The following is a 14698-nucleotide window of genomic DNA, read 5'->3' on the forward strand; positions in this document are numbered from 1 at the left end:
ACAAAGGGTGAATACAAACCAGCTTTTATTAAGGAAATGTAGTAAAATGCTTTATGACGTCTCCTCCGGTGCTCATTGTGTCAACGCATGCAGCTCTCATCTTTGCAGTACAAATGATTAAACTCAACCTAAATGAAATAATATTGGGCTTGGCTTCCATGGAGAGTGGCGGACTTGGCGAAACAAACACGAATGCCTTGTAGCATTCTCAGGCTTGTTTCGATAAACGTGGGTTGGCCTTTGCACAGCTGAATGACCTCCTCCACCCAAAACGAGCCAAAATGTTCAAATTCACCACCGCAGAGTCTGCAGTCAGGCGGGAACAGCGTCTACGAGTGTACAAAGTATAAAGCGTAAGCCCAGTCAGCATTTGGAATATCACGTCATGAATGGTCTCAAATCCTCTGAAAGTACAACATGGCACCAAGTGATACAAAGTCAAACTCCCAAAGTAGCGGCAGTTTGAGTAAATGCAGTCTGTCAGCTTCCCAGTCACTTAGGTTACTTCATGTCGATCTTAAAAATGATACCGGGAGAGGATGTCCTTTTTATTACCGCCACACCCCACCCCCCCAAAAAAGCTTAAACCTTAATCAACGCTCGTCTTAAATATTATGACACTGAAAAATCTGATAGTGAAACAAGAGAATGACTTCACCAAATTGAACAGTTGTACAACGTAAAATTTCACCACAATCTATGTCAAAAGCAGGGGTCACCAACAGGGTACTCTATGAAGGACATTGTCATTTCCTAGGATTGTCATTTGAAAATGCTCACACTAACAAACGTCAATGACTACAAATTATTATTAAAAGCGCACTATACTGTAAAATTAAAGGTCATTTGAGCATGTTTGTTATTTCAAAATCAAACCAGTGGCCCAAATGTCGGTGACCCCTGCTAAAAAGGATTCCAATCGGGATGATTCCATATCTTGTGTTCATCTCGAATATAAAAGTGAACATCTCCAGTGTTCCGCTCTTGATTCCACACGTTTAATTTCAAGCGAATGTCAATTGCCACGACGCCAAATGCTCCGTAAGGCACTAATGAGAGGAAAGGGAACCCCTTAGAAGTCCTGCAGCGTCACGGCCGTGTGTTTTTGTGACGGGCCTCGCAAAACGCCTCTCACTGTCCACCACGCCGGCGCGAGTGTCACGGTGGTCGTTCCCATCCTGATGCCAATTTGGGCACCTCTTTGTCCTCTCTGCAAAATGCAAAAAGATGGGAGTTAAGTTTGAGTTGCACATTTTGGAAATAAAAAATGCAAATCAGATGGATGAAGGCCATACCCTTTAGATTTTTACGCTCTCCATCCCATACACATTGTAGCCTTCACGGTACGTGGCAAAATTCTGGGTGTTCACCGGAGGGGCCGGTTTAAAATTTTGGGCGTTCTTTGCCAGTTTGAGTCTTTTGGTCTCTTGCCGAGACTTGTAGCAAAACTCTACGAGGGCAACGGTCATAGCCAGGCCCAGCCCCCCCACCAGAATATAGAAGACCCCTGCCACATTGCTCAGGCTTAGTGCACTTGTCTTGTCCTGGGGGAGGTAAAGACCACCGTTAAGGCTTTTTTGGAACTGGCATCGTGAGGCTGCAAAGCTGACTCTTAACATCCTAGCGGACTCTGACAACTGCAGTAAACAACTAACAACTAGGAAGGTGAATGCAGAGAAGTCTTTTAACGGCTGCTGTTTTTTTTTTTAAAAGGAAGGCGGTCATGGTCGTACAGGTCTACATGTTACACCCTCAGTTAATGACCTCAAACTAACTCCATTTTGCTGCTATTAAACGCCAAACAATTATATTGAAAGCAATTTATGTGAGTTTCCCCATTTGCAATGGTATCCCGTGAAACTCATAAAAATGTGCAGTTCTTATGACTATGTTGTTACAACTCATGATTATTTCGTAAATGTAAAAAAAAAAAAGAGCTCATTGCTTTTTACCGCCTGTTTACATTGTTGCGACAATGAGCAGCAACTTGACTATGTCATGAACATGAGCTCAGTGTCTTGATCGCTACCTTATTACAATGTATTTACAACTATCAGCTGTGACACGACCCATTAATAAATTGAAACGATATGAGCTCATTGACTTATAATCCTATGATATTGTTATTACAAAAATAAGGTGTGCCATGACTTTTTTCATTAATGGGAGAACATTGACGTATTATTACATTGCCATCTCACGATTAGCTGTAACATTTCCCTAAGGGATGGGAGAAAATGGAAAACCGATGTTATTACATTGTAATTGCAAATATTGGCTACAATGCTTACAAATTACATTATCACTATTACCTGCGACATGACTATTTTACTAATGAACGAGAGAAAATATTGATATGTTATTACAACTATTAGCTGAAAAAATGAGTTAATAGGGGAGAATATGCGCTCACTGGCTTATTATTATATCATTACATTGTTGTTACAACTCTAAGTTGTGACGTCACTGTTTCATTAAATGGTTTTGCATAATTACTACAACTAGTAACTGCCACATGACTATTTCAATAATAAATGGGGAATAAAAAGTATGAGCTTATTAGCTTATGGCGGTTGATTGCTACTTTTGTTTCTCACTGAGACAATCCCACAGAAAACATTGACTATTAAGACACCCCTTTGAGGTCAAAGTGGCATCTAAAAGTCAGCTGGGACTTTGTCCGGAAGTGAGAAAACAAGCCGGTAAATCGAGCTTGCAAACGCAAACACCAATAAATTCCATTTCAATAGCAGCCTGGATGATTAAATAGCAGCAGTATGGTTTCATTCCAGCCTTGCTTGATGGCATGAGTTCAAAAAGCTGCGTGTGTTCATGCTGTAACTCAATTACGGTCAAAAATCGTAACCTTGGACATGCATGACTCATGATCATGTTTCATTGTGAAGTTGCAGCGACGATGTCAGCGATGCAGAAATGAACAACCAGGCCACAATGCACTGCTTTGGGCAATCAGTATAAGAAGACCTGCAGCGACTGACCTTACTTCCTGAGTCCTTGGTTCCACATTCACCTTTATCGTACCACCATTTGTTTTTCAGCTTGTCTAAGATGCCTTGTTCACTGAGTTTCAACACTGCGAGGTTTACTGGAGTGCTTCACGTGGGAAATAACATAAATAACATTTGATGATGTTATTTTATGTTATTCAACTTTGTCAACGACTCGATAACTGTGCAAAGCGACCACGAGCAGGGTGCTGGCCAAGACGTGACACGTAGCGAGCAACGCTAAATCGGGAAATACATGGCAGTACACAAGTTATGTTTGACCTGAACCTATATAGCCGAGCGTGCCAGACCCTACCCGTGTCGCTTGGAGTAATCGGCACACACTGACCGCGACGCTTAAGTTAGCCGAGTGCGGACGGCTTCCACAAGGTGAGTTGCGGTTTCCAAAGCTGAAGGCTCCTTATGGCTGCCAACAAGCTGGATCAAACAGGAACCCTTTGTTGACTAACAAAATGCAAAAAGGGGTGTGACAGTGACACACTCAAAATTAAGGAGGTTTAGTGGGCGTTTGAGTGAAATTCTCCGAAGATTCTAAAATGCACTTGAACCTTAAACGGTGAACTTATTTGACCTCGAGATTTTTCTCCATTTGGTCAATGATTCACTACTCGTTACACGGCTTGCTGAAGATTGACACCTTTTATGCCTTTTTGTGACTCCTTCCTGTGTGGAGTTTGCATGTTCTCCCCCGTGCCTGTGTGGGTTTTCTTCAGGTACTCTGGTTTCCTCCCACATTCAAAAAACATATATGGCAGGTTAATGGAACACTTTAAATTCTCCCATGGTGTGATTGTGAGTGCAAATGGTTGCTCATCTATGTGTAGATTGGTCGGCAACTAGTTCAGGGTGTACCTAGCCTGCTACCCGAAGACAGCTCGGGTAGGCTCCAGCACGCCGGTGACCCTCGTGAGGATAAACGCATTAGAAAATGGATGAATGTTTGTGTCGTATTTCCGTGGCCGATGGTTGTATTTTTTTAAGTCACAGGTGGATGGGCGGAGCCTGCAGGACACACCTGCTTGGAATTGCAATTAACTGTGTGTTTAGGTGCCAGAAAAGTGGAAGCGAGTTGCCGGTATGTTCTATTGCCATTTTAGTAAAAGTGGTGACTACGTTTGTCATTTTATGTCTAACTCGACTGTAAGGGCCATTCATACTGTAGCGGTTCACATAGCCGACTTTGCATTTCATTATTGTGATAACAACACAAATTCCGTCCGCCTCCTCTGGATCATATTCAAATTTTGTAAAACAATGAATGACCAATAAAGTCATTGCAACCCACTCTGCAGGGTTACTCAATATTATTTGTAACAGTAGAGTTGCCAACGTGGAGTAAAAATCTTGACTGGCAAATTCGTTCAAACGTATTCGCGAGTACGTTAAGCTTTGGTTGAATTGGATTCACAACTTTACCCTTCATTGTGTCTGCAAGGCAACAAACACCCCTAAATGTTAACACAGTGCAGCATATGGACATACATAATATCACACGGTGACGTAAGTATTTCTGTGCGTCACATTGGAATTGAGTTTCTGTAAATCCACACTGTGACTGATTAGAGGTTTACATGAATATTCTCTATCCTCAGTGGTTGTTGTGTACAATACATTTTCCCCCAGGCATCAACGCGGGCATTTGTGAACAGCTAACAAGGCAACAGAATGGAGGCGCAATGTAGGAGAGGAGACGGCTCGGTTTGAGGACCCGCCCTCACCACCCCCGTGAGTATCCGTATCCTGCTTAGCCGGGAGAGGTGAGGAGAAGATGACTTGGGGTCGTTTCCTCTTTGGCAATTTCATTCTGTGACGTTGTGCTGCAAGCTGAAAGGAAGGCAGAGAGTAGCAGAGATGGTTGTGCGGTGTGACTATTGTGTGACCGGTGCTCACTGTCCGGAGCCTCGTTGGAGACATCAACAAAAACATATGCACATAACAATGTGGAAATTTGCACATTGGGGTAGTGAAATTTCCAGAAGTACCGCAGAAAAAGTCCAAGGCTGTCATGGTATTTTGTTGCGTGTAATTCCCTTTGTTATGGGTCAGTTTTACAGTAAACTTCAACTGGGACTGACAAAAACTGCTGGAAGCAAGTTAATTTGGTAATCGATTAGTTATCAATTAATTATTTTTAAACTTGTTCTTAAATGGTCTCTCTATATTGTTGTTCCAACTTGTGGTGGTTACGTAATGGAACGTATCCTACATGATAAACAGGGATTCACTGCACTGATGTAGTAAAGTCTGAGCAAAAGCATGAAATTGCCAGATATAATTTTTGCACAGTACCCGTACTGCATTTATACAAAAAAATAAATAAATCAAAAATTGGACAGGGATGTGATGGTGTAAATGGCACAAATGGGGCCCCCGGTGTCATTCTGCAGGGTTCCACCCACCACATGGGGCTGACCGTGGAGACTTGTGTGAAGATTGACTAAATGTGCTGAGCGTTACTTGTCTGTTTAGAATTCTCACGTTTGCCTGTAATGCTTCATCCCCTCAAGACAACGCTGTTCCCTGAGCCTGAACTATAGCGCCCGCCGGGGAGCGCGTGTTTGGAGGTTTTGAATATTAACCTTAACGATGTTGGCATGCGGTTAGAAAAACCAGGCTTCATAAACGCTTGCCGTCTTTCCTAGCCACACGCCAAACAACCCAAAAATAGTCACACGTCACTCATTGATCCTTTCTTCATGAGCCAAGGAAAGGGTTCCCACTTGATCTCAGCGGCAGTAAATAAAGAGAACTGAGATGAAGATTCATCTAGAATGAAGCCGCCGTTGATTTTGAAAGTGACGTCAGCCTTGCCGATTACTCTCTTTTAGGACACCCGACTTTGGTGACATTGAGGCTGACCTTAGAGTCACCTCCCCCGCTGCCGCACTCTCCTTTGTCGTACCACCATTTGTTTTTCAATTTGTCCAAGAGGCCTTGCTCATTCAGTTTTAAAACTGCCAGGTTAACAGCATTTCTTGAAACGATAAAACATAACTTGTAAGAAAAGGAACAGGTCCGTGAGAAATCTAATAGTGGAAATATAGTAAGTAATAATGGGCGTGTTAAAGATCAGTGGTTCATTAGGGGGAGCACGGAAGGGACAAATTGGTAGAGAATTTGCAATAGCGTGGAAAGGTAAGAGGCACTTTGACATCCATACTTAGAGAGGTGGCATGGAGAGTCACACTGTTTGAACTTTCACGACTCACAGAAAGTTAGGCTACATTCGGCTTTTGGGAGAAATTTCTGGATGAACCTCAAAATGCACTGGAACCTTGACAGGTGAACTTCATTTCAACCTTTTCAATGCACATGTCCGACTTTTCAGTGTTTCAGTATTCCATCCATGAAAATGTCCAAGGCAGTCCACTTCTATGCCTTTCTGTGATGCTTCCAGTCTCTCTGTTGCAACTTATTGATGATACGGTCAGCTCAGTGGCCGCTTCCCTCTGAAAGAATTTTGTTTGAAACCTCGCAATGGTGAGGTAGTGTTGCTCAATTGAGCCACAAGGAAGTAGAATTTTTTTTCCTGTTTTTAAATGAAGTACAGAAACAGCATACAGTGGAAGCTCAGTTTATGAAAGACCTGGTTTACGAGCATTTCTTTTTTTTATAAAAGTATAAGTACCTCATGTTGGTACAAGTTAATGGGCGGGCGAGTACTGATACCAAGTAGTGGAATTAGATACACGCCTTATTTTAAGGCAAAAAAAAAAAAAATTGGCAACGAGTAAATCCTCCTCAGCAGTAGTTGGACACATCGGCGAATCATCTGCGTCAGAAAGAAAGAACCTTGTTGACAATTTTTTTTTGGTCATTGCATTAAGTGAAATTTTATGTATAAAGGAACTAGTGGCGGCGGCCCGGTGGTCCAGTAGTTAGCGCGTCGACTTCACAGGGCAGAGGTCATGGGTTCAATCCCGGCTCCGGAGTTTGCATGTTCTCCCCGGGCCTGTGTGGGTTTTCTCCGGGTGCTCCGGTTTCCTCCCACATCCCAAAAACATGTGTGGCAGGCTGATTGAACACTCTAAATTGTCCCTAGGTGTGAGTGTGAGCGTGAATGGTTGTTCGTCTCTGTGTGCCCTGCGATTGGCTGGCAACCGGTTCAGGGTGTCCCCCGCCTACTGCCTGAAGACAGCTGGGATAGGCCCCAGCAACCCCTGCGACCCTTGTGAGGATAAGCGGATCGAAAAATGGATGGATGGATGGAACTAGTAGCTCGAACACTTGCTGTGAATGTTGCCATTCAGCTCCTTGTTAGTGAACAGCAAGTTGTGCGAAAGTACTGAACTATTGAAGAGTCAGACACATGCATTCAAACTTTAAGACTTCCTCTGTAAAGGTTATCGTTCATTTTAGCTTTGCTTTGAAATTTCACCCGAAAGCCCAACACCCCTAACGTTTTGTGAGTCGTGTATCCGGGAAGTGCGCGGGATGAGGACAACCATTGTTGAATTTAGCAGAGATAACATTCAGCATGCTGCTCAACATTCATCATCAAAAACTCTCGACTTGCAAATGCACAAAAAAAAAAAACAAAAACGTCAATTAGGAAGCAAAGGAACCACAGAAACAAGTGGGGAGGAAGAAGAGGGCAAAGATGGAGGACATTAAAATAAGAAAAGAAAAAGGTGTGAGAGAAGGGAGGCGAGAGTCAAACCAGACGGACAAAACAAAAGATGGACGAACGTGTGGATGGAATCGAAACGACTCAAGGTACTGGGGAAAGAGAATGGAGGAGTGAGTAAAGGTGACATCAGGGTGGGTGGAATACTATAACAACAGGGAGCGCATTGTTATATTATCCCACCCACCTTAATGCAGAGCCTTTGGGCGTGGCCACGCCGTAGCCTTTCGAGTCGAGGTTTCCGCCCACTTTCATGGTGTCGCACGGCTTGCGCTGCTCTATGTACTCATTCATTGTGGACTCCAGGAGAAAGGCGAACTTGCCCTTCGACTTTCGTACCCGGGAGACCCCGTCGGGTGTTGTCTTGGCAAACACCGACGGTTCCGCTGATTTCATGTATGACCACATTTTCTCATAAACGGCTATTTTGGAGCGCTGCGTTTGGGGAAGGGGGGTGGGGGGTGGAGAGACACAAAAGAGCGTTAGGTTATGCGTTCTCAAACATAACAGCAACAGAAAGTGAAAACTGAACTTAAAATTGCACTTAAAATTCATTCTGTTCCTCCAGGACCACAGCAGTTTTTTGTAATTGAATACATCCAAAGTCACATGACTCAAAGTTTTGCAATAATGTGGAAAAAGGGGAGAGGTCGGCAAGCGCATATTCACCTATCGTGTTTGTTTTTTGTCCAATGCAAAGTATCACTTTGGTGCCGTCTTGTGACATGTGACGCGGTGCCAATTGACCGATGAAGTGAATAGAGGATCTTAATTTCAGACAAAAGTAGTGCTTTGGCACCAACTTTTGGCTTCTTGGTTCCAAGGGACAATGTTGAAGTGAATTGAGGCTGAGTTGTTGAGACAAACTTGGGGCTTTGACACTAGCTTGTGGCATCTTGGTATTAAAGGGATATGATTTGAGTGAGTTGAGGAATTTCATTTAAAAAAGTGCTTGGCCACCTTCTTGTGGCATTTTGTGGTCAAAGAACTATGTTGTGGTGAGTTAAGGAGTTTCATTTTGAAAAATAGGTGCTTCAGCAACATCTTGTGACGTCGACAAGCAATTGTTTGGAGTAGGTGGCAATTCCGCACAGCTTTTCGCTATTTGTGCAGAGCTCGTTTAAAAGAGTGTGGACTGTTTCACAAAAATATTGGGTGTTAGTTTCAGATGAAATTACAACGTATTTTTAAACAAGCCAGCCAGGGCGATACAAATGCCCTCTGCCTAATTGCTGACGTTGGAGTACGTGAACTTCTGCTATACATGGCGGGGGAGCGGTGCTGCATTAAAGTGGGATAATGTGACCTTCTGTTTGAGTTGAGTGAAGAAGCAGCGCCTCAGAGGAAAACTTTTCATTAGCTTCGAAATGTCTTCAAGAAGCTGTTTGTCACCGCGCTGCTTCCGGCACGAGCGCCATAACCACGAGGCTGACAGACAGGCAGACAAATGACCACGTTCTGAATCTCCGGCGTATTTATTTTCGAATTCATGACATAATGGGAAGAACGGAGGGGACATCATGAAATGATGAAGCTCTTTTGTTTCTCTAAAATGCTATTTGTTATTCCGTGCATATTTTGCGTCGAAGAAGCATGTGAGCCTGGTGCTCACCGCAGGAACATAAATCACAGCAGTGCAAACCTAACAAATTGTGAGCTCGGGCTATAGCCTACTATGTGACTCATTCTTGCCCTTATGCGCAATTTTTGATCATCGCAGTGTTCACGTACTGTAAACACTTCTAATATGACAATAACAGCAGATGACAGTTCTGACATTTACAGTCAGACATTTATTCTTTTCTGCATTACATGGCGATGAATGCTTGTCAGCAGCATTTTTTTTTTCTCCTATTATTGCGACTGTACGGAAGTTTGCTCGTTATGCAAGTGGCCGGCATCCTTCTGAGGCATCTCAAAGATGTAGTCATGCCTTAATAAACACATCGCTAAATATATTAGTTGGATCCATTATAAATTGACTTATCTTTAATTCAATATAACAACACGGAGTGAGGAAAAAGTCTGTCAGTGACACACTTATAATGATAATAATAATAACCCTGTAAATCAGAATCAGACGAGCCAAATCCCAAAATGCTTCCGAAGCATTCTGCAAAGGATTTTGGAGATGTTCTCCAAAAGAAGCATTTAATTCGATGATTCACCAGAAAGCCTGTCAGATATATTCCTCCCCCTCAAATATTACATGGAACACAGCGTACAGTAGCTGATGTTCCTTTATAGTGAGTGGATGGATTTAGCATGCTTTTGCATGTACAAGACAAGAAAAAAACAAAATCAATTTTTACTGCGGACTCACTCCAAAATGAAAAGACGGGAGAAGGAGAAAGTTTCACCATGAAGCGATAAAAGCTACAAGCGGTTTCTTCCTATTGGAAACAGTTCAGCTGGGGTGAATTCACACCGTCGTCGCGAGCCGTCGCATCTTTTCCCTAAATTTAAGAGACGCCGGGCGCGGCGAGGTAGCGCCGACCTTCTTCCACACTAATCATAGCAATTGCTCCATGTCACTGCTTTCAGACCCTCAGCTCAGCCAACGCTGTTACAATTGGACGCCTTGAAAAATGGGCTGCAGAGACACCGGCGCCCTACACACCTTTCCTTAGCCACACGCGGACTCGTTCTTTTCCACTTTTAAATAAACAAGCACGTTCCCTGAGGGAAATTGTTTCCTCTATTGCCTTCTCTCAGGGGGGCTATGGCTGCTTTTATTGATCCAAGTGGGCTGACGATGTTCCCGTAAGTACATTGTAAATGTACATTTCAGGAACGATAGCAAGATTTCTCAAAATGCTGCAGAGCCAAGCAACGATCAGTCTAATGAGACCGCAGTTTGTATCTATGTAGGTAGGTAACATCTCGGGCGATGGCTAAATATAGACTCGGCTCAGAGTTGGATGCCAGACTGGAAAGATGTTTTCCATGGTACTGTTTTGTGACATAACGGCTCACACAACATAAAATATGACACAGTTCTAAGAAAGAAACTGTAATCTTATAGATGAAGTTATTGATGACGACACATCTTGTTTTACTCGATGCACGTCAATAGATTGACTCCAGCACTTACCCTAAAGAACTCCTTTGTGGAGCCTGAGTCTAACGTCCCATAGGCGATTTCTGTCTGCTTGGCCAAGTCCTCGGCACTCTCGATGGGAGAAACCATCCTCTCCACGGTGAGGAAAGCGGCCAGGTTGGCCGTGTAGGAGGAGATGATGATGAGGGTGAAGAACCACCACACTCCTCCGACTATGCGGCCTGAGAGTGACCTGGCAAGAGGAAGCGTAGCGGATGGGAGACGTAAGAGCACCGAGACACGGCCGCCGTTTTACTTGAACTCCTTTCACAGACTAATGGAGGCCGAGATAGTCTCTTAAACTGGCAATCCGGTGAATTCGCACTAGCTGTATATTGCGCTACAGTGCATCATTCATGTCCAGCGAAATGCTTTTTTTTTTAAAGCAGTCTTTTGAAGGAACCACCATTTCTTCTTTCACGAATGAAGTTGCTGATCGCCTACTTGCTTTAGCTACGATTGCCGGTACATCATTCCCCTCTGTTCATTGTCAGAAAAATCCATTTTACGGGGTTTTAGAATCCTTGCGGAAGAGGTCGGGGGCGTCGCGTGAGAGATGGATGGAGTCATGGATGGGGAGGACCTGACTTGGATGGCCACATGATGTAGTCACTTGACGGCGCTTCATCACTACGAGGCGACGATCGGCTTTCCCACATGAAATGCGTTATATGCACCAAGTTGATGACCGTAAAATGGGACATGCAGCAAAAACACGGTAGCCCTCCAAGAGTTCACGTGGAATTAGTTGGACTTTGCAATGAAATGAGCCCTGTGCATTTTACAGCCCTCAGCATGGTGAATATAAGTTATTTTGCGGATGCAGGATGCACTGCTGCTGACGTGCGGCTTGAAATCCGGCAGATGCGCAGAGACGGAGGGTGTGACCGGGTTTAGTAAGGCATGACGTTAGTACTTGGGACGGTAGCCCAAAATAACCTATATGCACCATGGCAGGATGGAGATGTATGTAAGAGACTCTAAAATGCATAGAGATGATGAGAGGCGGCGGAGAGGGAAGGCGACAAACCAACCTTGGCGAGATATCGCATCCTTGCTGCATGAAGGCACCCAGCGAGAACCACAGGCTATTAAAAATGCCAAAGTCGTTGGGCGGGTCGGGGGGGCTCTGAGGGTCTTTGGCCTCATCGTTCTCATCCAGATGCCACTCGTAAGGACTGAATCGGCTCACCAGGAACAGCACCACGCTCACGCCGATATAGGCGAACACTATACACATCCAAATCTCATAGGCCAGCGGGTCCAGGAAGGAAAAAACACCAGGCTTGGACTTTTGAGGCTTCTTTATCATAATGGAGATGCCCAAGCTCATAAAGGGCTTGGAGAAGTCTATCACTTCTTCTCGTACCAACGTTATAGTGAGAGGAGCCACTGCTATGTCAGCTCTCTGTGGAAGCGGGAACAGGCACAGTGGATTAGAGCAAACGATAAGACACTCAACGTGATATTGACGTTGCACTCGACTAATAAACAGGCCCGGAGAAGGTAATCTGGACACCTGGGCGACTCCCCAGTTGGCTGTGTTGCTGTATGAATTGCTCGGGGCCAGAATAATTTCCTCCGGCTAGCGGCTCTGTTTTGAAATCAGCGTTCGCAGAATTTACGGTAAATTTATTACCACCCTTCTCGTACAAATGTACTACCAACGCATTCATTGATACCGGCAGGCCGTTGTACCCCCAAGTCGCTATAATTTAAGAACTAAAGTAGCAGTAATTCAATACGCAACTGCAAACACCACTGAAACTATATTACCCCCCGTCTGTACAAAATAACATATTCAAGCGGCATGACATCGTCATACTTGTAACTGCAGCAAAGCATGCTGGGAGATGTTAAAGTTAGTGTCAGTCTGCACTCGGAGTGGTGTGAATAGCACTGACAGGAAGTGTTGTGTTAGCTGATGAAATGTGCCTCGATAAGTGTTCGGTGTCTTATCTCGCGTTATTTCCTCTTCCCTATTCATCTTTTTTAATCAAATACATCATCAATATTGACGTCGCAGGGATTGGTAAACTATTTTAGACCGATACGATAATAAGGATGAAACTGTAACTCTTCAGATAAACAAAGTGCAACGGTCTGAGCCATGAAACTCCAGGGCTGCAAATAAGTTGCACGCCAGCCCCGCTAATGAGCAAGCACGCATCGGCAACTTTAATGGCAATTCATGCATAAAGCAGTTTGGAGAAATGCGGGAGCTTAGAACATTCTACAAATAACTAGAGAAAAGATCTCTCTGGGTGGGATTAGTCACCAGCATTTTGTGTTGGTTGGTGTCTTTGTCTCGATCCAACTCCGCATTATGAATCAAGTAAGAGGGTTGGAAGACAGGGGTGGAGGAGCTTATGTGGGCAGTCCTTGAAATATGAATCAGCCTTTAGCTTCACCTCTACTCGAACCCCCGGCAATCACACTTACACGTTTTACACAACGCGAGCGGTGGAAGCTACACAAAAGCATTCACATCTCGTTTTCAAGTCCAAGCCGTGGCAGCTTAGAGTTGCCCTTCGTATTATAAATTGTGTTACTTTCAGAAGTGCAGCGTGCTCTGCTAAAGAATCATTGACTTGCATTGATGCCTTACTTCAGCATCCTTCACATGGCTGGCAAAGCATTTTTGTCTAATTCTCATATGCTGGCTTTTACTTCATATTCAGCAGGCCACAATCTTTTCAAAGAAAATTCAGCAACAACATTTTGGCAATTTTGCAATGATCAGAAGAGTGCTTTGTTTCACATGCACACATTCAAGTGGAACATCTCGAGACTGAATGACATTGAAGTACACAGTTCATGAATGCTAAAATGTTACATTTCCCGTTTCACCCCTGGAACAGATTATTTCCATTATTTGCACTTTGGTGAGCATTCAAGACCAATTTGGTCAAATTTAGCGGTCCTAATTTTCAATCCAAGTTGAGGATAAAACAATGTTTCCCAGCCGAGGCAATTGTTTGAGATGAGAAAAAAATCTCACGGAACGCCATCAAACAAAACCCCACAAAAAGTATATATGTATACTGAAATAACGGAATGCAAATTTTCTGTTTTATGAATGCTAACACATATATACAGAGATTAATTGTAGCATTTTTTTTTGTTCCGCCTATCACTGGTGTCGACAGATGAAGAAATACATATTTCGTAATCAGCAAATAATAATTTATGACTGAATTAAATTAAACTAGATCATTTCCTGATGATCCCTGATAGCACCTTCAAGTGCCCCGACACAGTCGTTGGGAATCACCGCGCTAAAATAGTCGAGTACATTGAACTGATACTTACCCCATAAACCAGTTCACCCACCATCCCGTTCCACGTCTTGGTCTCTGGATCTCGAGCTCCGTACTTCCCATCCGGAACAACCGAGAGCTTATATTTTATCCCCACGTGCTTTGCAATTTCGGACGCTAAATCGACACAGTAGCCTTCATATCGGTCATTCCCGTCCAGCTGCATATAGTTTTTCTTGTACATCACATATGGCGCTTCCTGTTAATCAGACACAGTTTGAGTTGACGGTAAAAAAAAAAAAACAAAAAAAATCACACACGGTTGGACCTCAGCGGTCACACAGAGGCATGCACGCATGCTGCAGGGGCGACAGCAAGCCAGCACACACACACACACACACACACACACACACACACACACACACGCACACACACGGTGGACAAAAATCACACAGCATCGCTTTCCAGCCACGCAACGTGTGGAGGGGTGAGGGGAGGATGGTCAACACACATCAAAATAAAGCGGGCCGCTGCTGCAGTAAAGAGGCCAAATGGGCCAGCAGAAAGAGTAGCGCACAAAGCAGGACATCAAGGGGTCCCTCATACGAACCTCGTACTAGAGCTACAACTTAGTGGGAGGGCGGGGTTTGGTCAGCATGGCACATGTGGGGGTGGGGGGTGG

General features: G+C 44.0%; 1 protein-coding gene across 1 annotated transcript in view; it reads right to left on the reverse strand.

Moving 5' to 3' along the window:
* Positions 1-8: 8 nt before the first annotated feature.
* Positions 9-14698, reverse strand: part of LOC109512367 (glutamate receptor 3) — a 62177-nt gene continuing 47487 nt past the window's right edge. Inside the window, exons 10-16 of the mRNA XM_019864020.1 lie at positions 14069-14275; positions 11791-12164; positions 10751-10949; positions 7844-8091; positions 5889-6003; positions 1296-1544; positions 9-1210 (exon numbers count right to left, since the gene is read on the reverse strand). Coding sequence (XP_019719579.1) covers positions 1299-1544; positions 5889-6003; positions 7844-8091; positions 10751-10949; positions 11791-12164; positions 14069-14275 — 1389 coding nt within the window. The 3' untranslated portion in view covers positions 9-1210; positions 1296-1298. The remainder of the gene's footprint in view (positions 1211-1295; positions 1545-5888; positions 6004-7843; positions 8092-10750; positions 10950-11790; positions 12165-14068; positions 14276-14698) is intronic.

The sequence above is a fragment of the Hippocampus comes genome, unplaced genomic scaffold (assembly GCF_001891065.2).
Source record: "Hippocampus comes isolate QL1 unplaced genomic scaffold, H_comes_QL1_v1.1 scaffold57, whole genome shotgun sequence".
NCBI classification, from domain to species: Eukaryota; Metazoa; Chordata; class Actinopteri; order Syngnathiformes; family Syngnathidae; genus Hippocampus; species Hippocampus comes.